Raw genomic sequence first — 23,905 nt, forward strand, 5'->3', positions numbered from 1 at the left:
TCTCTTAGTCAGGGGCCATCAGGATGCTATTGCACTTATACTGGACAGAGATGATTTAGGTACCCTGTTTTTCAAACAATTGCTTTTAACATTTGAGTGTTTTATTAGATGAAAAGATGGTAATTTCAAATCTATGACAGCTGAGTTCTATATGTATAATTATATCTGTTTTATTTACGTTAGCTGTTCCCATGTTTACTCTGAAGTAATAAGATGTAATGGGATTCAAAGTGCTCTTTAAACATTTTCAACTCCTCTCTTTTCATCAGAATTGGCTCCAGCTAGGTAATAAACATAGAGCTACTGCTGCTACTGGTATGAATGACAAGAGTTCTCGATCTCACTCTGTTTTCACACTGGTGATGACACAAACAAAGGTATTATGGGGACTGTCTTAAAAAGTTGTGTATCTGTCGTGTGCATGTGCTGATAGTGGCTTTATCATAAGGTTTTTCAAACATTCAAAATTTTAATCAAATAAGTTCCTTTCCTGAAGGAGATTCACTTTTACCATGGCTTATTAATAAAGTATTCTGATAGCTGAAAATGCAAAGAATCTGTAAGCTCTGGTAATAAAAGTCATGGAGCACAGTGAAAAAAATGGGACTAAAATTAAATACAATATAAAGAAGACCAGACTAATGACAACAGGTAGAACAACCAGCTTTAGAATTGACAATAGAGGTATTGAAGTGGTGGAGAGCTTCTGCCTTTTAGGATCAACCATCAACAGTAAAGGAATAAGCAGTCAAGAAATACACCACAGACTAGCAATTGATAGAGCAGCCATGAAGGCCTTGGAAAAGATATTCAGATAGTGTGATGTGTCTATACCTACAAAGATCAAATAGTGCAAGCCATGATATTCCCTGTGACACTCTATGGAAGTGAAAGTTGGACTTTGAAGAAGCAGGATATGAAGAATATTGACTCTTGAACATTGGTGTTGGAGAAGACTCCTGAGAATACTGTGGACAGTCAAGAAAACAAACAAAAATAGATCATTGAACAAATCAACCCAGAGTTCTCACAGAGGGTCAATGTAGTAAGAATTAAGTAGGTAATTTGATTATTTAAATGCTTCCTAGGGAACCGTTTTGATTCATTTATCAAATTTTGATGCCACTGGATCTTCAAGAGTCATAGCATCTTACACCTACTAAAATGCAGTAAAAACATCCAGAATGTAGTAAAATTAAGTATTGTTATTAAGTATTATTGTTATAATAATAATCGTCATCGGCACAATAATAATAATAATGATAATAATAAAGATAGTAGACATCCAAGTAGCGATAGCCACTGTTACTCCCTAAAGTCTCTCTGGAAAAACTAATTTTTAAAAAGTTTCTCAAAGGCCATCAATAAGGGGCCATTTTTATTGCTAGAGAGAGGCTGTCCATTAACAGCCACTATGATGAAACAGCAGCATCCTCTGGTCTCAGCATCTCTCACCTCATGAAATAATGTTGAGGTGGAAGGTGACTGGTGCAAGTGGATTGGAATTTTTACTCATGCTATAGTGGTTCCCTCAATTTTCTCTACTTCTTGCTCACTTGTGCCCCATCTCACTTCAATCAGATGGATTCCTTGATATCAAGATTGAATTTTATGGGTGTGTAGGCAGCTGCAGTAATAAAAAGCATGGGGAAATCAATGAACAGTTAAGAATTTTATTTGGACTTCTCTGGATCTGCCTGGGTACCAGAACCGTCTGCAGTGGAGGAGCCAAGAGGGCCAAAATGGTAGGTACAGCCGTGGATGGAATCCTTGCCACTCTGTATTCCCTCCAGGAATATTTGCCCTCTTGCTTCCAAAAGCAAGTGAAACCCTTATCACTTTGAACAGGAAATGATTTTGAGTGATGGCAAAAATGGGCATGAAGTATCTCTTCTCTAAGGAGCCAGACTCTCCACCCTTCCCAATCAAAATGCTTTTGGCTACAAAGAAAAATTGCCCTTTTGATGCAAAAGGATTATGGCAGAAGATGGAACTGATTCCTCTTGAATTTTCAGAATTCTCACTTGTCTTGAACATTGATGCCTTTTTTGACCTACAGCAGACTTGGTAATTCATTCCTATTTTGACATAATATGCCCTATTAATAAGTATCTATCAACAAAACAGGTCTCTAATTCTAGCAACATATTTTTCTTTCTATACTTTCATTTTTAGTGTGAAAGCAGCATTTATTTTCTATATATGTTATTGCTGTTAAATTTTTAAATATAAGAGAACCATAATGTGTGAAGGAGGAAATCATTCTGTGTTTGTTATAAAAATATAAGCTAATTATTATGGGGAATTTGTAACATGTAGGCTGTGTTTAATCAAAGAATTACTTGTTTTAGACAGATATTGTGGAAAAGAAAGAGCATGAACATAGAATCATTAGTCGTGTTAATCTAATAGACCTAGCAGGAAGTGAGCGCTGCTCTACGGGTCAAACCAGTGGAGAAAGACGGAAGGTAAAATTTATACGTAGGTACTGTAGTCTTCTAATGGAAGTGCTTGTCCTGTTTGTTTCGTTCTGTCTCAGATTTGCTGTTGCATATTTTTGAGGTTGATGGATTTAATTGCAAAACAAATAGTACATATGATCATTTATAAGACTTAGTTTCTAGTCACCTGAGTGTTTATTTACTATACCGCCAGCTCTATACAGCTTACAGGATTCAGTCAGTCAGTTGATTGCAGTCAACTGCAAAACGTAAATAAGATTTGAGACAAAATTAAAATAGACCTATAAAACAACCTGACTAGAACCCGTGAGTAAACTCCAAAAGGAGCAATCTATGTGTAGCTATAAATGAGGTAGTAGCATGCACAATATAAACATATCAACAATAAATGGTAAGAAACAACAACGTAATACCCCATCAATAACTTGCAAAGCTCCCAGCTGGCATTTGCAATGCTGGTTGGGAATCCTGGGTATTCTAGTCCCAACAAAACTGCAGAGCACTAGGTTGGAGAAGGTTGTTCTATGGTATCACAATTCTGAAAATCTATTTCTGTAGGAAACCAAGATTTTAAATGCATTGGTGTTTCTTTTTATCTACACAGGAAGGAGTAAGCATAAACAAATCATTGTTAACTCTGGGGAAAGTTATTTCTGCACTCTCTGAGCAGAATCAGAGCAGGAAGAAGGTATTTGTTCCCTACCGTGAATCTGTTCTTACATGGTATGTACATATTTTTATGAGCTGTAAGAGAAAGTTTTGTTCTCTTTGGTATTGGTCCTGAACTTTCTCACCCTTGCTCAGTTTTTATGAGAATAGTTATGACAGTAAATATTAGAACTATATCTTTTCTAAGCTTCTGATTGCATTCTGATTCATTTTAGCAAAATACTCTTCTGTCCTTCTGCAGGTTTGTTTAAACTCTCTCATCTTTCCAGAAAGCAAAATATATGATGCTATCAAATTTAGCATATTTTGAGGCCTACTTTTTGTCAAAAGAGTTGAGTTTGTGCTTAATAACAATCCTATGCATATCTACTCATCCTGAAGCTGTAATCCTATGCTTACTTACGTGGGACTTATGACTTAGACAACAAATCTAGGATTTGTTTCTCACATTTTAATCATTTCTCTCATTTTAAGGATTCAGTCTGAGGCAATGGTAGTCTATGCTTGTAGGAGAGAATAAGATTACAGGAAAAAATCTTGCTTCAGCACGTTTGTTTCAAGGGGTATAACATTTCATGCAAACTGTATAACCTGCCTAGAGTTCATTTAACATAGCTTTCTAGGTTTTTCAGAAATGATTTGAATGAGTGCCAGACTCATAAAAGTGCAGCTGGCATCACATGTATTTTATTTAATCTGCATTGATTATGTGTACACCTGGATAAAAATGAATAATATCTTAATATTTGGTAGATGAACTTGGAAGACAGTCCCTCTACCCCCTCATTTGCACAGAAGCTTATTTCAGTAGCTTCTTGAAAGCCAAGCTAGCCATCCTATTGTCGAAAGCCTGTGATATGTCGCGTGTACTTTGTTCAGCCTGTGTAATGCTGTTGCTCAAATAAATCTACATCTTATTTGTAATCCTAATACAGCACCCCAGACCTAATGAAATGTCTACCATGGCATTTTTAAGGCATTGCTTTCCCTCCACCAGCTTTTTAAGGCATTGCTTTCCCTCCACCAGCTTTTTCCCAGGAGAGAGATTCCTGGGAAATAAGTAATGTTAAAAAGGCTTCTGGACACCTGTTCCTTTTGAAGTTCAAGTGGAGGATAGGATGCCCCAGAAAGATCTGTGGACTTGCAGTTCTCCTGATCCTGATAAATTATCAAACCCTGAAGAGCAAAGAAAGGCAAATAATATTGATCTGATTGGTGGAAAGGTGCAAGGATCTGATCCCATGAGTGAAGAAATCTGTTTGCTTTGCCTTAATTGGATTGGATTTTAACTATTGTTCAAAAATTGTCCCCTTTTAAAACTGCAGACAATATACATGTTTGTGACTTTGTTTTCTTTCAAATAAAGGCTGCTGAAGGAAAGTCTTGGTGGAAATTCAAAAACTGCTATGATTGCCACAATCAGCCCTGCTGCCAGCAATATAGAAGAAACACTCAGTACTCTTCGATATGCTAAGCAAGCTTGTTTCATAATCAACACTGCCAAAGTGAATGAAGATATGAATATGAAATTAATTCAAGGTAAGGAATAATAATTCTATTTATTATCTAAGTCAGTCATTTTGTCCTGTCCCAAGATGTGTCTGTATTTACTAGAGAGTATATATTTGATAGGAGCAATTTGAAATTGGCTTTGCCAGTTCATGAACAAAAGCTTAGTTAACCATTGAACAAAAGTTAAAACTCACTGAATGTGCAAAATTCATTTTGTCTGATGGCATGAGAAGTTGATTCCAAAATTTAGAATATAACTTCCTCCTTAGAACCCAGTCAAGTTTTTAAAGTTTTAATCTGAATTATATCTGAATTTTATATTTTCTTAAAATGTCAGTTTTGCTTGACTGAATGTGTTGCATTTATATGCCAGCTTTCCTTGTGGAGCTCAAGTTGGTGTACATGGGGACCTTCCCTTATTTCATCCCTATGCATCCATCCTGGCTCTCTTGGACCTCTCAGTGGCTTTTGATACCGTCAACCATGGTATCCTTCTGGGGCGGCTCAGGGTGTTGGGGGTGGGCAGGGTAGTTTTGCGCTGGTTCACCTCCTTCCTCCAGGGCTGTTCCCAATCTGTGGTGATAGGAGAGGAGAGATCTGGCCCTCGACCCCTCCTTTGTGTGGTGCTGCAGGGTTCGGTACTCTCTCCTCTCCTATTTAACATCTACATGAAACCGCTGGGTGAGATCATCCATCACCACAGGATGAGGTATCATCAATATGCTGATGATACCCAGTTATATATCTCCATCCTGAGTGAAGTAAGTGATGCGGTCTCCACCCTTTCCAGGTGCCTGGGGGCTGTGGGGGCCTGGATGGGGAACAACAGGCTTCAACTGAACCCTGGTAAGACAGAGTGGCTGTGGATTGATGGCTCCTCGGGTTCCAGGAAGTTGTGATCTTTGGTTCTGGGTGGGGTGGCACTGCCCCATTTGGAACCAGTGTGGAACCTGGGGGTCCTCTTGGACTCGCAACTCCTGCTCGAAGAGCAGGTGGCAGTCATGGCCAGGAGGGCCTTTGCACATCTTCGGGTGGTGCGCCAGCTACGCCCATTCCTGGACCGAGATGCCCTCCGAGCAGTCACTCATGCCCTTGTCATCTCCCATATAGACTACTGCAATGTGCTCTGCATGGGGCTACCCTTGAAAAGTATTCGGAAGCTTCAGCTGGTCCAGAATGAGGCTGCACGGACAGTTATTGGGGCTGTAAAATCAGCCCATGTGACACCACTGTTACGCGAGCTGCATTGGGTACCAGTTTGCTTCCGGGTCCAATTCAAGGTGTTGGTTATCACCTTTAAAGCTCTATATGGCATGGGAGCAGGGTACCTGAGGGACCGTCTCGTCCCCATAACATCGACCCGTCCCACCCGGTCAGGCAGGGAGGGCATGCTATGGACCCCATCAGCAATTTCATTTAGCGGGGTCCAGGAGGCGAGCCTTCTCTGCAGTGGCGCTCGCCCTTTGGAACATCTTGCTCCCGGAGTTGAGACAGATTTCCTCACTCTTGGACTTCCGGAAGAAACTTAAGACCTGGTTCTGCCGCCTTGCTTGGGAGGGGGAGAAAGATAGCTCCACCTGGGGATGGCTGGCGCCATAGTACCCCTTAGTGATCCATCTCCACTTGGATTTCATGTTTGCTGTTATGTATATTTTAATGTAATTTTTATCTGGCTATGTTTTAATGCTATTTATTGTAAACCGCCCAGAGTCCCCCATTGGGGGAGATGGGCGGTGATATAAATTTAATTAATAATAAATAAATAAATAATAAAAATAATCCTTTGAAATAAATTGGGTTGATGGCCCAAAATCACCCAATGAATTAGATGGTCAAGTTAGGATTGATCCATTGCCTCCCTGGTCTTGTCCACTCTGGCTATTCTAATCTAAATGGGCTTATTTTAGTAAACCACCACTTAAGACTAATTATAGTTTATTTGACTTCAACATAATGTTAAGCTGCAGATTGTCCAAAATAGAAATAGAGGATTGTAGGTTCTTCATATGTGTGCCTCATATATAGGATGTGAAAACCCAAAATTTAATGCTGCATCCAAAGAAAGCTGGTGGGTATCATGCTTTTGGGGTGGGGCACAGTGAATGTATTGTAGTATGTTGGCAGTAATGAATTTATTATGACTCTTATGTGAATATAAAATGCCTTCTGCATCTTGAGATCTGCTTTTGAATGCAGCCTAATGATTCCTTTAATCTGGCATAGCTATTTTTTAACGAGTTGAACTTTAACACCTTTCTGACAAACGTCATCAAAACACTGCTAACAGATGATTGCCTTCTGAGTAGTTGCTGAGCCTTCTTGTTCAATATAGAATTGAAAGCTGAGATTGAGAAACTGAAGTTGGCTCAGAAGAATGCTCAGAATATTGACCCTGAAAAGCAAAGACTTTACGTGCAGGAAATTACATCTTTAAGAATGAAGCTACACCATCAAGAGCGGGAGATGACTGAGATGCAAAGGTAATAATGATTTTATAATTAATTATAAGGATGTAGTAATGAATCACTAATGTTAAAAGTTTGTAAAGGAAATTATTTCCTCCTTACTTTTTTTTATCAGTAAAATGCAATGTATATGACCCATAAAAGAAATGTTAATGAAAAATATTAATAAGTACTATATGTATGCATTGATACATATTATATATGAAGTATAACAATTTAAATACATAAGATTTGATTCAGACTGCTCATTGCAATTTGGCATGCAATTCAGTAGGACTTTAGTGACTTACGATTAAATTTCATGTTAATCATAAGTCTGGCTTCAACCAATGATTGACATAACCTAACCATTATATGTTATTATATTAATTATCTGTAATTTCTGTAGATAGCTTTATCTATAGTTATGGATATTAAAACCAAATTTTGTTTAATCAACTTTGGCAATTTTAACATTTGCCTCATTATGTTCACTGGCTATTGCATAGTAAATCTGTGTACTGCTATAGTTCAATTTTTTCACATTATAGTTAAATTCAAAGTAGTACATAATTACTGATTCTGTTTTAAGGTCCTATGTTTTTCCTGTATGGTGAAAAAAAATTCTGTTATAAGATTCTGCTGCTTTGGTTTTCTAAAACTTTGTTTCCATAATGTACATGGATACAAAGACTGTGCAGTTATAATTCCATTCTTTGGATTACATGTCCATTTTCATCTTCTTACCATGGCACTTGTAAAATGTTCTAAGTTTATTATTTAGTAGTACCAGGCGATGCTTTTATCTTCTGTTAAAGGGCCTGGAAAGAAAAACTTGAACAAGTAGAAAGAAAGAAGTTTGAGAAAACAATGGAATTACAGGTACCGTTCTTTGTTAATAATCCTGGAGAAATCCTTATTTACCTATAGCAGTAGTATCTGCTGGACAGGTAGACTTCAGATACTTTGGCTCACATAATTGTCAGCCATTATTTATACTAAATGGGAATGTGGGAGCAGAATTTCAGTATGTCCAGAAGGTGTAAATTTGCAGAAGACAAGCCTTATTCTTAAAGTAACAAATAATCTAACAACTCAACTTTTATTAACATACCATTTTTCAAGTCCCAAATTTGAATCACTCACTTCCTTAATTCTTCATTTTAGAAAGCCGGCATTACATTCAAGGTGGATAACAGTTTGCCTAATTTGGTTAATCTTAATGAAGATCCTCAACTGTCTGAGATGTTATTGTACATGATTAAGGAAGGAGAAACTACAGTTGGGAAATGCAAGCCAAATTCATGTCATGATATTCAGCTGTCTGGCATCTTAATTGCGGATGACCACTGGTATGTACTAACTGAAGAAATAAGGAATGTGAAATGCCTTGTGTCTCCTCTTCTTTATGTCGGAGATTTGAATTCAGCAGGAGCCCTTGACAGAGGATGTGCTCCTGAACCTAAGTAGAGGGTTAAAAGAATACTGAGAAATTAGGTAGCAGAACATCTCGTTAAAAAGAATTAAATTCTCATAACATAGTTGTCTTGGATGCAGTGTATGGGCTTAGACTAGCTATCAATGAATACTAACAGACATTCATTATACAATAATTATCTCTGTAGAAACTCAAAGCACACTCAAGGGCTCTCACAGGAGAGTCAAGGACTTGGACTGGTTAGATAAGTTTGGTTTTATTGCAGATACTAAATAGCTTTGGTAATGATAAAGATCAACTCCACAGAATCTAAGACTATCTGTCTATCTTTGTGCCCCAAGTTTTAAATTCTGAATCCATTTTCCTGTCCTTTCATTGTAATAGATTGCTTGCAGCTTGTTTCTCATGAATGTCCCGGGTTCCTTACCATGAGCCTTCCCAGCTCTAGCCCTCAGATCATAGTATCTTTGTGACATGTTATGACTGTTTCTAAAATCTGTTCATTTCATATGTCTCAGATGATAGCTATGACTCCCCTAAATATGAAACTCATTCTTCAAATTTGGGAAAACAAAGGTTTTCTTCCAACATGCCTTGCTTAAACAGTAGCACTAGACAACAGTGTGATCTTTGGAAATGGAGGTAATGTCAAAAGCAGGTTATGATATAGCTAAGGAGTCAAACATTCCATTGATTTTGACCAAGTTCAAAAGAACTGATTACTATATTGCTATTCAGACATGATCAACATCTATTTCTTGATATGTTAATGCTTCTTATTTGTAGTGTTATCAAACATAAGGGTGGCGTTGTGAGTATTGTTCCTGTTGGAGAAGCAAAGACATATGTTAATGGGGAATGCATTTCAGGAGCTACACTTCTACATCATGTAAGTCACTAGAAACAGTCATAAATATATCTACATGTAGTTTTCAAGATAAGATAAGTTTAAGTCCATATGCCATATGCTGATTTAGAATAGACTATCCCTCTATGAAAGGTGAAAGGTCCCCTGTGCAAACACCGAGTCTTATCTGACCCTTTGGGGGGATGTTGCTTTCGTGACATTTTCTTGGCAGACTATCCCTCTATAACCTGCAGAAATTTTCTGTAAGATGACCTTATTCAGTACTGTCTGGATTTCCTAGGGTGATCGTATCATTCTTGGAGGAGATCATTATTTCCGGTTTAATCATCCAGCTGAAGTTCAGAAAGGAAAGAGTTTGTCTTGTGGGACTTCATCTCCTGAGGATGGTCCAAAGGACTTCGAATTTGCAAAAAATGAATTGCTGGTTGCACAAAGGGCTCAGTGAGTAACAGCAGCTTTAAATAGTCCCTGTGTTTTCTCTTGCATATGACATGAATACTGCATGTTAGTTTGTAGAACTTTCATATTCAGGCATTTGGGGTTACGTAAAGGTTTGATTGCATGCTGTGCACTATATGCAAAACCACAGCTGCCATTTTTGCTCATATTTTTGCACCCTGTCCATAAAATCAAGCTGACATCAGTCAGAACATATGCAACCTGGGACTGCCTGTATAAAAATATCATAGTCAAATCATGTGGTCCTTTTTGTACATATATTAACATGGATTTCCACATTCTAAACTTTACAGGAAGAGAGTCATATTAGTCAACGGGAGCAAAACGTCAGGAGAAGTCTGGTCTTTTTCAACTAACAAATTTTATAAAAAGGCCTAAACTTTTGTGAGCTACAACTCACTTTATCAGATGCATAGAGTGGTTAGACTGATGTAGGAGTTAAATTGGGATCAGGTACAGGGCAGGTTGGTTATGCAGATGCAGGTGACATGTGACACAGATTACAAATACTTTTATCAATTAACAACTGTAATATGTTAAAAATCCATTGTGTTTGAGACCTTCTGAGATAGCCTGAAACCTTTTGAAGTACTGTATGTGAGTTCAGCAATCTTTCATTCAATGGAGCTGTTAGTCTTGTTTTTCCGAAATGAGAACTTTGAAATCTGCAACACAGTGTCCTGGGAGGCTGAGATGCTCTCATATTACTTTGTCCTTGATGTGAATCCTGATGTCAAACTTGTATCCATTAATCCTTTTATGCAAAGTTGGTCCCATTTGTCCTAAATAGAGCCCAGAGGGGCTGGCTGACTGCTGGCTGATAATGGCATATATCACATTAGTATTAATCCGTAGTTTTTCAGAAGGTGAAGAAAATTAAACATGGTTTTCTATGTGGCACCAACAAAAGTACTTCTGGAATATAACAAAATTGATTACCATTACAGGTAGTCCTCAGTTAATGACCATTTGTTCAGTGACCATTCGAAGGTACGATGGTGCTCAGCAAGGAGATTTATGGTCGGTCCTCGAAGTTGTGGCTGTCACAGCATCCCCATGGTCACGTGATTGTGATTCAGGTGCTTGGCAACCAGCTCACAATTATGACAGTTGCAGCTTCCTGCAGTCACGGGATCACCATCATGTGATGTTGCGCTTTATGACTGTGTTGCATAGCAACAGAGTTCTGAGTCCCAATTACTGTTGTTAACTGAGGACTACCTGCAGTTTTTTTCATTTGGATTACATGGACCCTCTCACTCCAAAAAGCAGTGAGATTTAAATTTGAACAAATAAATTATTTCCTAACAGAATTAATTTAGATCTAAAGTTAAAAAGAACTCTAGATGAAAGGATAATTAGAGATTCAGCACAGCATATTTTAAAGTTAAACATATATTTTTATATTTTACATTTCCTTTGTTGTTGTTGTTTATTCGTTTAGTTGCTTCCGACTCTTTGTGACTTCATGGACCAGCCCACACCAGAGCTTCCTGTCGGTTGTCAACAACCCCAGCTCCCCCAGGGACGAGTCCGTCACCTCTAGAATATCATCCATCCATCTTGCCCTTGGTTGGCCCCTCTTCCTTTTGCCTTCCACTCTCCCTAGCATCAGCACCTTCTCCAGGGTGTCCTGTCTTCTCATTATGTGGCCAAAGTATTTCAGTTTTCCTTTAATATCGTTCCCTCAAGTGAGCAGTCTGGCTTTATTTCCTGGAGTATGGACCGGTTTGATCTTCTTGCAGACCAAGGCACTCTCAGAATTTTCCTCCAACACCACAGTTCAAAAGCATCTATCTTCCTTCTCTCAGCCTTCCTTATGGTCCAGCTCTCGCAGCCATATGTTACTATGGGGAACACCATTGCTTTAGCTATGCGGACCTTTGTTGTCAGTGTGATGTCTCTGCTCTTAACTATTTTATCAAGATTTGTCATTGCTCTTCTCCCAAGGATTAAGCCTCTTCTGATTTCCTGACTGCAGTCAGCATCTGCAGTAATCTTCGCACTTAGAAATACAAAGTCTTTCACTGCTTCTACATTTTCTCCCTCTGTTTGCCAGTTATCAATCAAGCTGGTTGCCATAATCTTGTTTTTTTTTAGGTTTAGCTGCAAGCCAGCTTTTGCACTTTCTTCTTTCACCTTCATCATAAGGCTCCTCAGTTCCTCTTCGCTTTCAGCCATCAAAGTGGTATCATCTGCATATCTGAGATTGTTAATGTTTCTTCCAGCGACTTTAACTCCAGCCTTGGATTCCTCAAGCCCAGCACGTCGCATGATGTGTTCTGCGTACAAGTTGAATAGGTAGGGTGAGAGTATACAGCCCTGCCGTACTCCTTTCCCAATCTTAAACCAGTCCGTTGTTCCGTGGTCTGTTCTTACTGTTGCCACTTGGTCGTTATACAGATTCTTCAGGAGGCAGACAAGATGACTTGGTATCCCCATACCACTAAGAACTTGCCACAATTTGTTGTGGTCCACATAGTCAAAGTCTTTAGAATAGTCAATAAAACAGAAATAGATGTTTTTCTGAAACTCTCTGGCTTTTTCCATTATCCAGCAGGTATTGGCAATTTGGTCCCTAGTTCCTCTGCCTTTTCTAAACCCAGCTTGTGCATCTGGCAATTCTCGCTCCATGAATTGCTGAAGACTACCTTGCAGGATCTTGAGCATTACCTTACTGGCATGTGAAATGAGTGCCACTGTTCGATAGTTTGAACATTCTTTAGTGTTTCCCTTTTTTGGTATGGGTATATAAGTTGATTTTTTCCAACCTGATGGCCATTCCTGTGTTTTCCAAATTTGCTGGCATATAGCATGCATTACCTTGACAGCATCATCTTGCAAGATTTTGAACAGTTCAGCTGGGATGCCATCGTCTCCTGCTGCCTTGTTATTAGCAATGCTTCTTAAGGCCCATTCAACCTCACTCTTCAGGATGTCTGGCTCTAGCTCACGGACAACACCATCAAAGCTATCCCCGATATTGTTATCCTTCCTATACAGGTCTTCTGTATATTCTTGCCACCTTTTCTTGATCTCTTCTTCTTCTGTTAGGTCCTTGCCATCTTTGTTTTCGATCATGCCCATTTTTGTCTGGAATTTACCTCCAATGTTTCTAATTTTCTGGAAGAGGTCTCTTGTCCTTCCTATTCTATTGTCTTCTTCCACTTCCACGCATTGTTCGTTTAAAAATAATTCCTTATCTCTTCTGGCTAACCCCTGGAATTTTGCATTTAATTGGGCATATCTCCCCCTATCACTGTTGCCTTTTGCTTTCCTTCTTTCTTGGGCTACTTCTAGTGTCTCAGCAGACAGCCATTTTGCCTTCTTGGTTTTCTCTTTCTTTGGGATGTATTTTGTTGCTGCCTCCTGAACAATGTTGCGAACTTCTGTCCATAGTTCTTCCGGGACCCTATCTACTAAGTCCAGTCCCTTAAATCGATTCTTCACCTCCACTGCATATTCCTTAGGAATATTAGTGAGCTCATATCTAGCTGATCTGTGGGTCTTCCCTAATCTCTTTAGTCTGATCCTAAATTGTGCAAGAAGAAGTTCGTGATCTGAACTACAGTCAGCTCCAGGTCTTGTTTTTACCGACTGTATAGATGTCCGCCACCTTTGGCTGCAAAGGATGTAGTCAATCTGATTTCGGTGTTGTCCATCTGGTGAAGTCCATGTATAAAGCCGTCTCTTAGGTTGTTGGAAGAGAGTGTTTGTTATGCAGAGTGAGTTGTCTTGGCAAAATTCTATCAGCCTATGTCCTGCTTTGTTTTGTTCTCCCAGGCCATGCTTACCTGTAATTCCAGGTGTCATTTGACTGCCCACCTTAGCATTCCAGTCTTCCGTGATGAAAATAACATCTCTTTTAGGCGTGTTGTCCAGTAGGTGCTGCAGATCCTCATAGAACTGCTCTACTTCAGCTTCTTCAGCATCTGTGGTTGGGGCGTATGTTTGGATCACTGTAATGTGAGATGGCTTGCCCTGAATTCGAATTGAGATCATTCTATCATTTTTTGGATTGTATCCAAGCACTGCTTTAGCCACTTTACTATTAATTATGAAGGCTACTCCATTTCTTCTGTGGTCCTCTTGTCCACAGTAGTAGATCTGGTGGTCATCTGATGTGAAGTGGCCCATTCCAGTCCATTTCAGTTCACTGACGCCCAAAATGTCTATCTTTAATCTTGACATCTCCCCAATAACCACATCCAATTTGCCCTGGCTCATAGATCTTACATTCCAGGTTCCAATGGTGTGTTGATCCTTAGAACATCGGATTCGCCATTCACCACCAGCACCGTCGGCCGCTAGCCGTCCTTTCGGCTTTGAGCTAGCTGCATCATCACGTCTGGGGCTAGTTGAACTCGTCCTCTGTTCCTCCCCAGTAGCATTGTGACCATCTTCCGACCTGGGGGTCTCATCTTCCGATGGTACACCGACATATCTCTGGTTGTACTGATCCATTTAGTTTTCACAGCAAGAATACTGGGGTGGGTTGCCATTACCTTCCCAAGGGACTGTATTTAGTCTGACCTCTCTGTCATGACCTTCCCGTCTTGGGTGGCCCTTCACGGTTTAGCTCATGGCATCACTGAGGTGCTGAAGCTCCAGCACCACGACAAGGTAACGATCCTTTGCTGAAGTTACATTTCCTTAGAAGTTGAAAATAACACCTCCTCTTTGGGAATATTCAAAAATTATATTAGCATATATAGATTTTTACTCTTTTGTATGTACTATTTTTCTTAAAATGTCATAAAACAATTGCTACTTTTTAGGTATAAATTGTAGCATTAATTTAAAAAATTCTTCTAGGCTTGAATTAGAAATAGAAGAAGCACGGCTGAAAGCTAAGGAAGAAATGATGCAAGGGATCCAACTTGCAAAAGAAATGGCTCAGGAAGAACTTAGTGCTCAGCAACAAAATTATGAGACCCAGATAAAATCATTAGAAGTGCGACTGGTAGGTCATTACTGATATTTTTATAAAGCAGTACCTGAATCAGGAATGCAACAGCAAGTGATCCTAATGTGGGAACTTAGGGCAGTATATCACCATCTCTATCAAAATACACATCTTGGAATTTGGATAAACCTTGAAATGCAAGTAAGCTTATGTTAGTATACATCAGGGTTTCTCAACCTTAGCAACTTTAAGATATAGGGACTTCAACTCCCAGAATTCTGGGAGTTGAAGTCCACATATCTTAAAGTTGTCAAGGTTGAGAAACCCTGGTGTACATCCTCACATCTACAGTGACTATATGAGTCAGAGAATAAAGATAGAAACCGTAATATAAGTAGGTGGTGAGTTTGCAAGCAAATTGCAGTAAGTTTTTTTCCCCCTTAAGCCTCCTTGTTGAAGCTGTCTATCCAGTTGTTACGTTGGCTTACCAGTTAATTTCATTTCCCATTCAGCCAGCCTTTCATCTCTGCAGCATCTGATCTTTGTTCCTATACAGGGGCACCTTGTTATTTGCAGGGGTTCTTTTCCAGCCCAACAGGACCTTGAAGAGATGGACTTTATGCGTATGCAAAACATACAAGAAACACAAGTCCAAAAGTCCTCCTTCAAAGAGAATCCATGCCAGAAACAGCAGATTCTTGAACCCCTTTGCTGCAGATAAGGCAATCTGGTCTGCATTTACCAACCAGTAATATGTTATCCCATGCCTAATAACCCTGCAGATAAAGAAGGCCACCTGCATCTACTTATCTGAATGGATGAAGTCATAAATCATGATACTTTCAGGAGAGAGATGGAACCTTTTCTTCATTCAAAACTTCTGTTAATTGTAATATGTGACACCTGTGGTTTTTAGCCCTGAAGTTAGATGGTTTACATTAATACAGACACATCTGCACCCAAACCGTTTTAGCTTCATAACAGCCTTCCCCACAGCCAAATAATAAAAGCTGTAAAGTGCTAATTCTCCACCCCAAATTTTCTCTTTTTTTCTTCAATTGTTGTTCCACTGTGTCCCAATGTAATGGCTTCTATTGGGCAGTGAGCATCCTTTGTTCCTGTGGCAACAATTCAGTGGGGTTTATATCTTTATATTTGGTCTGCGTCTTTGCTAATGAGGATAGGACTATTACACAGTACTAAAAGAACAGATATAGAGGAAAGGGGAAAATGCATAAAGAAGTCTTTTTCTCCATTCCATACACGTATGTAAAATAATAAAATATTGTTCATTTTGGGCAGTGGCTTTTAGGGAGTAAAGCATCTTTATGTTGGTACCTATGATTCAGTCTCCTTTATTTTTTAGGAAGAGGAATGCCGTAGGAAACAATTACAGGAAATGAATAATCAGGTGGCTGTGAACAAAATTGAGGAACTGGAGAAAGCAAAGCGAGGCCTTGAGCTGGAAGTAAACTTCAACAAGAAGCGATTGGAAATAGAGACACTAGCTGCCAGAGAGGTAAATGGACAGAGTAACTTCATTTGCTATTACTTTTCTCCGGTATCTTCAAGAAAATGAGTGAGTCTCAGATGTCCTTGAGTTGACCTCTTCCACAAAATCCATGAAAGTAGTAGAAAAATTAACAGTATTGCTAATATGTTATCCAGGCTTATGTCGAGGCTGTAAGCCTGCAGTGTTAGATATTTAGAGTCTTATGAGCAGGAATCAAAATTCATTAATTAATTATCACATTTATAGAGCTGCCCAACTCAACTGACTCTTTACTCAATCAACTCTTTACCACCAGTAAAAAAAAAAATCCTCAATAAGATGGCACAACTTGATAAAATGAATAAAATCTAAAAAAGAAGAACAAGATCCAATAATATAAGACAATAAAAGAAAACTAGTCTTTACCCCAGGGCCTGGGGAAAAACTCAGGTCTTCAAGATTCCCTTGAAGGACAGCAGGATCAGGGCAACATGAATGGGGGGTGAGGGGGATACCATTCCCTGGGTAAGGCACCATGAGAGAGAAAGCATGCTTCCTGGGACCCCTTAGATCAGCCTTTCTCAACCTTTTGACCCTGGAGGAGCCCTTGAAATATTTTTCAGGCCTTGGGGAACCCCTGCACGTTCAGGCTCAAATACAGGCCAGAGGTTATAAAATTATTATATATGTTTTGTGTGTAAGCCTGTATATATGCATTAACAGTGTTCTTAAACTAAAACTAAAAATAAAGACTGAAATTTACCTCCTTAATATCAAGTTGCCTGAATCTGAAATAATTTTTTAAATAAATCGAGATCTCCCAGGGAACCCCTAGTGACCTCTCATGGAACCCTAGGGTTCCACGGAACCCTGGTTGAGAAACCCTGCCTCAGATGGTATTCGAGGATGTTTCAAGGATGGAACCATTGAATAATTATTTCTTTCTTTGGTACTCACATCTCTCTTTGAATAAAACTTAAATTTAGAATAGTAATAATAACCATAATAAACTTAAAAAAGCAATAAAATTCTCTAGTATATAGAAAATCTGGGAAGCTGGATAAAAGGGCTTATCAACACTGATATTCCGCAGAATATGTCTCTTGCTGGTTGTCAGCCTCTTTTCAGGGAGAGATGATAGAGGCAGGGAACTACCCAATACAATTATACAACTCTTCGATTCAGAAGGGAAAAAGGTGTTTGGGAGTGTGTGGGAGCATCTCTCTAGCACTTGTCTCAACTCTTTAAGCAGCTGGATCTTTTCCTTTTTTTTTTAAAGAGCTTTATTATTTTTCAAAGTATAATTAAAATACAAACTAGAAAGTATAGAAAAGATAGAGAATAGAACTAAAGAAAAAAGAAAAAAACCTATAAAAGTGTCAATAGACAGAAAACAGACAGAAAGTGACTTCCTCCCTTCTCCAATGCAGATATAGATAAATTTACAAATGTAATCTCTTACCATTAATTAGACCATAGTAACATTATTTCTAATAAAGCAAACCATTTAATCACTAAAACCCAAGAACAAAATTTCATTTTTTTTCTACCACAAGCAAGTACTCTAAAAGTGGTTGCCAAATAGATATAAATCCAGAAACAGAGTGTTCTCTTATTAGTGCTCTTAGTTTAGCTATTTGAGCCAAGTCCATTAATTTAACAATCCAATCTTCAACCGTAGGTATTTGTGGATCTTTCCATCATTGTGTATATAAAAGTCTTGCAGCTGTAATCGTGTATAAAAGCAAAACTCCATGTTGTTTCTCTAACTCCTTCTCCATCAAACCCAGAAGAAACAGTTCTGGTTTGTTTTTTTATATTAACTTTAAGAATCTTTTGAATAGTAATACGTATTTGATCCCAGAACTTTTTAGCCTTCTCACAAGTCCACCAGATATGATAAAAGGTTCCTTCACCCTGTAAGCATTTCCAACAGACATTAATTGCACCATTATACATTTTTGACAACTTACTGGGAGTTAAATACCAACAATACATCATCTTATAAAAATTCTCTTTTAAATTGTAATTCAAAGTGAATTTCAAACCTTTATTCCACATATTTTCCCATTGCTCCAACTTAATATTATATCTGAAGTTCTTAGCCCATTTAATCATACATTCTTTAATCAGTTCATCTTCCAAATTCATCTGTAACAAGATTTTGTACATTTTAGTAATAACATGTTCATCATTTATACAAAGTTCCATTTCAAACTGAGTTATTTCATTAACAAATTTATAATTATTTTTATCCACTTTAAAAAGTTCTAACAATTGTGCATAGGTGAACCAATGACATGTAAAACCTTCCAACTGTAACATTTCCCTTTTTTAAGGTTAGGTTGCCCATCTTTAAAATTAACAAGTCTTTATATTTTAACCAACTTATTCCTCCCACATTTTTACTAACAAATGCTTCTTGAGGTGACAACCATAATGGTATATTATGAGACAGTCTTACCTTATATTTATTCCAGATTGTCAGTATGGCACTCCTAACAAAATGATTTTTAAAATCCTTGTTAACTTTAACTTTATCATACCATAAGTAGGCATGCCACCTGAATTTTAATTCATGTCCTTCAAGCTGTAGTAATTTTTTGTTCTCCAAAGTAATCCATTCCTTCGTCCAAAGCAAACAACAGGCATCAAAATACAATTTCAAATTAGGCAGACCCAAACCTCCTCGTTCTTTGGCATCTTGCAACAATTTATATTTAATTCTTGGTTTCTTGCCTTGCCAAATAAATTTTGAAATATCTCTCTGCCATTTTTTAAATGGTAAATCTGTTGACAAAATCGGTAAAGTCTGAAAAAGAAACAACACCAGCTGGATCTTTTCCAGGGACCATTTTGCTTCCCACAGCAGCTGTGGCGCAATCCCAGGAAAATACAGATTTGATGTAAGGAGCTGGAGAGAGGTGCTACATATGCATGACTACGCTTTCTGAAGCAACTTTTTGCCTTCAGATCTGAAATGGTGTACCACCAGGGATTTGTTTACTTATCTGAAGAACTTATGTGGCTGCCTATCTCATGTGGTGTTGCTAGGCGGTTCACAGTAATCAGTAAAAACAGCAACATAAAAACACATCATACCCTTCCCACCAAGGTTCTAGAACCATCTGTACTGTTAACCTTCTAACTCAACCCCATCCTAGCTCAATGCTTCGGAGAAGATGACCTTCTTGAGGGCTTAAAGAGTAGGGCTCCTCTGAATCTCAGGTGGGAGGCTATTCCAAAGGTCCTGGGTGGCCATGGAGGAGGAGTGCCTCCGAGGTCCCACTACGTAACAACATTTTAGGGAAGGGACCTGGAGTGCACCCACCCTATCTAACCTACTGGGACAGGCAGACCACTCAGGGGGAGGCAGTCCTGCAAATAACCTGGCCCTGTATCCTCAGGCCGTGGTGTAGTCAAAATCAAGATTGCAGCCGTGACAGTGCAGTTGAAGCTCCACCCATTTTTAATGTACATTTAATCACACTGTTGTGGCCTCTATCTTGCCTTTTTTGACCATACCCTGAAGACACTCCTGTATACCATCCTATTAAATTGCATCCTCTGGTTTTGAAAGCTTTTGCCAAGAACACTCCCCATCCTGACTTTGTTTTAGGTTTTAGAAGATCACACAGTTCGTCATGTCAAGATTCTTGAAGCTCTGGAGGCTGAGAAGCAGAAAATTGCTCAAGAAGTGGAAATTCTTCAGCAGAGTCAGGGAAACAGGAATAAAGGTATGTGTGATGAAAGCCTACCCAGTTTCCAACCAGACTCACACAAGAAGCTTATGGATATCTGATTTATTACTGAATAGTATGCAAGTTCAAGAGCAAAGCTGAGAATGGCAAAAGCGCGGGTCTTTCAAACAATTAAAGCTTAAACAGTTCCAATCCCTCCCCCCAGAGTCAGAAAAAGTCCACTCCCTGCAGCCTGCAGGTGTTCCTAATGGTTCCTGCCGGTCTTCGGGAAAGTGTCCTTGAACAGGCGAGATAACCCAAATAGACATTGCAAAGCCTCTACATCAGTGCCTGGTACAAAAGAACGAAAGCAGCACCCTCCCGAACAGTAACACGTGTCAGCACCAGCATGGCATGGGAACTGGTTACGATGTTCACAGGAACATTGGAACGGGAACCATGACAGTATGGCTATAATGTAATGAAATTATCAGTCTGGTACTTGCCCATAGATAAATATTAATGGATTTAAATAAGTAACATAACTGTTTTCTAGCAGACCTCTGGGAAGGGCCCCTTCCCTTCTTTGTAATGGAAATACATTTTTCTGTCACAGCATCTGGGAACTGCATATTGACTTCAGACTAATCACTATTTTTGTGTGGAGGACAAGCAAACCTTTTCACATACTGAAAGGAGTTCTTTTCACCCTGTAATCCTGTCACAAGTCTCCATTCTCAAGCAAGCCCCATTAGTAGAATTAACTTCTTGATAAGTGTGTACCAAATTGCCAAACCTATTCTGGATTTTGGTTCTGGATGCAGTGGCAGCTACTACAGTAGACTCTCAGTTAACTGGAACTCAAGCAACCGGCACTCTCAAGCAGCCGGGGAAAAAAAATAGAATCAGCACTCTCAAGCAATAAAAAACAAAACAAAACCGGCACGCTCAAGCAACCAGTGAAAGAAATCTGTATCTCTCTGCTGCCATCTAGTGGGTATTAGGGTTTAATAGTAACTCTCAAGCAACCAGAAACTACATTTATCCAGCATCTACCAATCCCCATGGGTGCCGGTTAACTGAGAGTCTACTGTATTTAGTCTGCATTTGAACAGTTCTTGGGAAAAGAGACAGGTGCAGAAATAGGTAAGAGCTTCGCTCCATGCCAAACCTTGATGGTGATTTGTCGTTCCTAACTGTATCAGTCCTATCTGTTAGTAAAAAAGGCCCTGTAACAGAACTTGCTGTGAAACATCCTAGAGTAGTACAAAATCCAGAGGTCATTGGGAAAAAAGGCTAAAACTTATTGCTATAATAGGATGCTGTTTTAATTGCAAACCTATAGAAATATAATTGGTATAATAGGGCATATGTATTTTTAAGAGAGAGTTTTGATGAGCTCGAAGGGACTACAGGAGGAATTTCTCTGTGGATACTAGGATGCCTGAAAATGTGATCTCTAGAATCTACCAGAATTGTACCTGCTACAGCAGGACAAATTTAAAAGAAGAAATGATAGAACTGTCTCTGTGGAATGAGATTTGGGTGCTTACAAATACAGAAAAATATTCGGATCTTTATTTTTATTTGTGTTCAGAGAGCTATAAAACCTGGAAAAAAATTAAAGGAGTTGACAAATAGCATGCTGGTGCTCTTACAAATAAGAACTTTTCGCTTTAATTCCCAGAGTTGCTAAAACTTTTCCAAAAATATTTTGCAGAGCCAAACTGGGATTCTTTGAAACTGTCTGTGATGCTGAGAGAGGCTAACACAATCAGCAGTAAACTTGACAAGCACACTGTTTTTTGTAGGTATGTTCTTGACTAAAATACTGGAAGTTGTTCCTTGTATGCCTTTTAGTTACTGTAATTTAATGATTGCCTTTAAGCAATCGAATTAAAGCTATATTTCAGAGGGGCATTTGTAGTCTGAAGAGTTTCTAAAAATGCTCCCAAATTTGGCTATTTGTAAAAGTTGCGTTCCAACATTGAGCACCGATATACTTTGTTATCTTATCAGCCTATAAAATACAACTCCTTCCCTGCCCCCCCTGCAACTGTCAGTTATAAAGGGGGTGCATCAGATGGTGATTGTCGCTTTATGTTCTGGGAGTAAGTTAGTTGTGTTCTTTTATCAGACATGATGTAATGGCTAAAGAAAATGGCCTTCAAGTACAGGTCCGTAACATCAGGCTGGGTGTTGCAACTTTCTGGAGCCTTGAGAAATTCGAAGACAAGCTGGCTGCAATGAAAGAAGCGTATGAGGTTTGTTTAAGAAAAAAGCCTGAAATGCTTCCTATTGCTTTTATTTTTTATTTTATTATTCATTAGATTTGTTAAGGCTGCCTGACTTCAGGAAGACTCATTAAACTTCAGAGAAAGGAATGTGTCTATGCTCCTGTAAGTCACTTTAAGTTCTCAGTAAATTCATTTAAGAAAAAATTATGCAGAAAGGATTTGATTCATTTTTTTATGAGTGCCAGTATGGGTTCTGAGCAAGATATGTTAGCTGAAGTACTTACCTTCAGTTATAAATGGTTACTTATCAATTACTTATAGGGATCCTGATATACATTGTGTTGGGCAGGCCTACATTTAGAGGTATGATATGTGAGAAAGTCTTCCATAGGTTTTAATCTTTGTGGAAAGAGTAATGCATTTTGAGTATGAGTTTTAAAAATAGTAGGTTAATCCTGCATTTTAACATGTGATCGTATCTTAATATAAGTTGATGAGTGCTGCCTTTAGTATTAAACTGTGGAAACGACTTTTACGAAAACCAATTCCTTTATTTTCAAGATGAACAGCACTGAGGAAGCTGATGAGATTTTTTATGATCCTACTGATGAATGGGAACCTGATTTTTCAAATGTATCCAGTTGTTCTATTTCTACAAAGAGGTAAATAATGCCCTATATAACAGTGTCAAATTATGTCTCAAGATCACTACACTGTAGTTCCCAAAGGTTGTTTGTTTGCAGACGTTTCATTACCCAACTAGGTAACATCATCAGTGCACTGATGATGTTACCTAGTCTGGTAATGAAACGCCTGCAAGCAAACAGCCAAGCTCAGAGAGCACCACGGACTCCACAATCAAATACTGTATCAAAAAGTTAAAAATGGAAGTAATTTCAAGAATGCTACCTCCTGACCAAGTAACATATAAGCATGTGACTAGAGGTTCAACCCTTCTTTCCCTACTTGGGAGGGAAATCTTATCAGCAATAAACAAAATCAAACTTTATTCTAAAAGAGAAAAAGAGAAAATGAAACAAAAATAACTTCTTAAACTTAAATATTAAAATGCAGATGGCTATATTCTTAAAAAGGAATAAAAATATTCCTTTTTAAGAATATAGCCATGGAGCTCTTCAGATTATGAGAAAAACAGCAGCTTCACTTAAAATTCATCAAAGAATATGTTATACTCCCAGCAGCTGCTGGTCTACTCCAGAGGAAGATTCTGCCAGAATCCAAGGAAAGTGAGGAAAGTTTCCAATTTATTAGAATCAGAAAACATCTACATCTTTAAAAAAACCCAGACTGAAGAATAGAAAGGCTGGGAATCCAAGCAAATACTGAACTTGTACAGAGAAATTAAATTTTTAAACCTCTTTCTTCAGAAATAACCTCACCTGAAGCAACTGTCCCTCAGCTTCAGTTTTCCTGGACTTCCAGGAGTGTTTGGGAAGATAGTAAATCTCACTTTTCCACCCTCACTTCCCAGCTTTTTCCTCTGTCCTCTTCTCCAGTTCTGCCTTTGTTTAAAAGGAATCCCAATTTTCCTTTCTCCAGCAAGGAAGAAGGGGCTTAGGTACACTACCTCTGTATGTGACTCAAAGCCACGCCTCCCTGGAAATGAAAGTTGATTGACTGGTATGTAGCTGACCCTGCAGTAATGGGAATGCAGGCTGACTAAGAATACTGGTTTTCCTAGAATTGTTACTGATTTCATCCAGTAATATATATGTAT

At 38.6% G+C, this 23,905-nt stretch overlaps 1 protein-coding gene across 1 annotated transcript in view; it reads left to right on the top strand.

Moving 5' to 3' along the window:
* The window catches only part of KIF14 (kinesin family member 14), a 43,335-nt gene that overhangs the window by 9,821 nt on the left and 9,609 nt on the right, over positions 1–23,905 (top strand). The window contains exons 8-22 of the mRNA XM_063297212.1: positions 270–377; positions 2,352–2,468; positions 3,067–3,185; positions 4,498–4,670; positions 6,976–7,123; positions 7,906–7,969; positions 8,255–8,439; positions 9,312–9,414; positions 9,674–9,834; positions 14,668–14,815; positions 16,125–16,277; positions 19,870–19,987; positions 21,651–21,741; positions 22,068–22,194; positions 22,729–22,829. Coding sequence (XP_063153282.1) covers positions 270–377; positions 2,352–2,468; positions 3,067–3,185; positions 4,498–4,670; positions 6,976–7,123; positions 7,906–7,969; positions 8,255–8,439; positions 9,312–9,414; positions 9,674–9,834; positions 14,668–14,815; positions 16,125–16,277; positions 19,870–19,987; positions 21,651–21,741; positions 22,068–22,194; positions 22,729–22,829 — 1,916 coding nt within the window. The remainder of the gene's footprint in view (positions 1–269; positions 378–2,351; positions 2,469–3,066; positions 3,186–4,497; positions 4,671–6,975; positions 7,124–7,905; positions 7,970–8,254; positions 8,440–9,311; positions 9,415–9,673; positions 9,835–14,667; positions 14,816–16,124; positions 16,278–19,869; positions 19,988–21,650; positions 21,742–22,067; positions 22,195–22,728; positions 22,830–23,905) is intronic.

The sequence above is a fragment of the Candoia aspera genome, chromosome 3 (assembly GCF_035149785.1).
Source record: "Candoia aspera isolate rCanAsp1 chromosome 3, rCanAsp1.hap2, whole genome shotgun sequence".
Classification (NCBI taxonomy): domain Eukaryota; kingdom Metazoa; phylum Chordata; class Lepidosauria; order Squamata; family Boidae; genus Candoia; species Candoia aspera.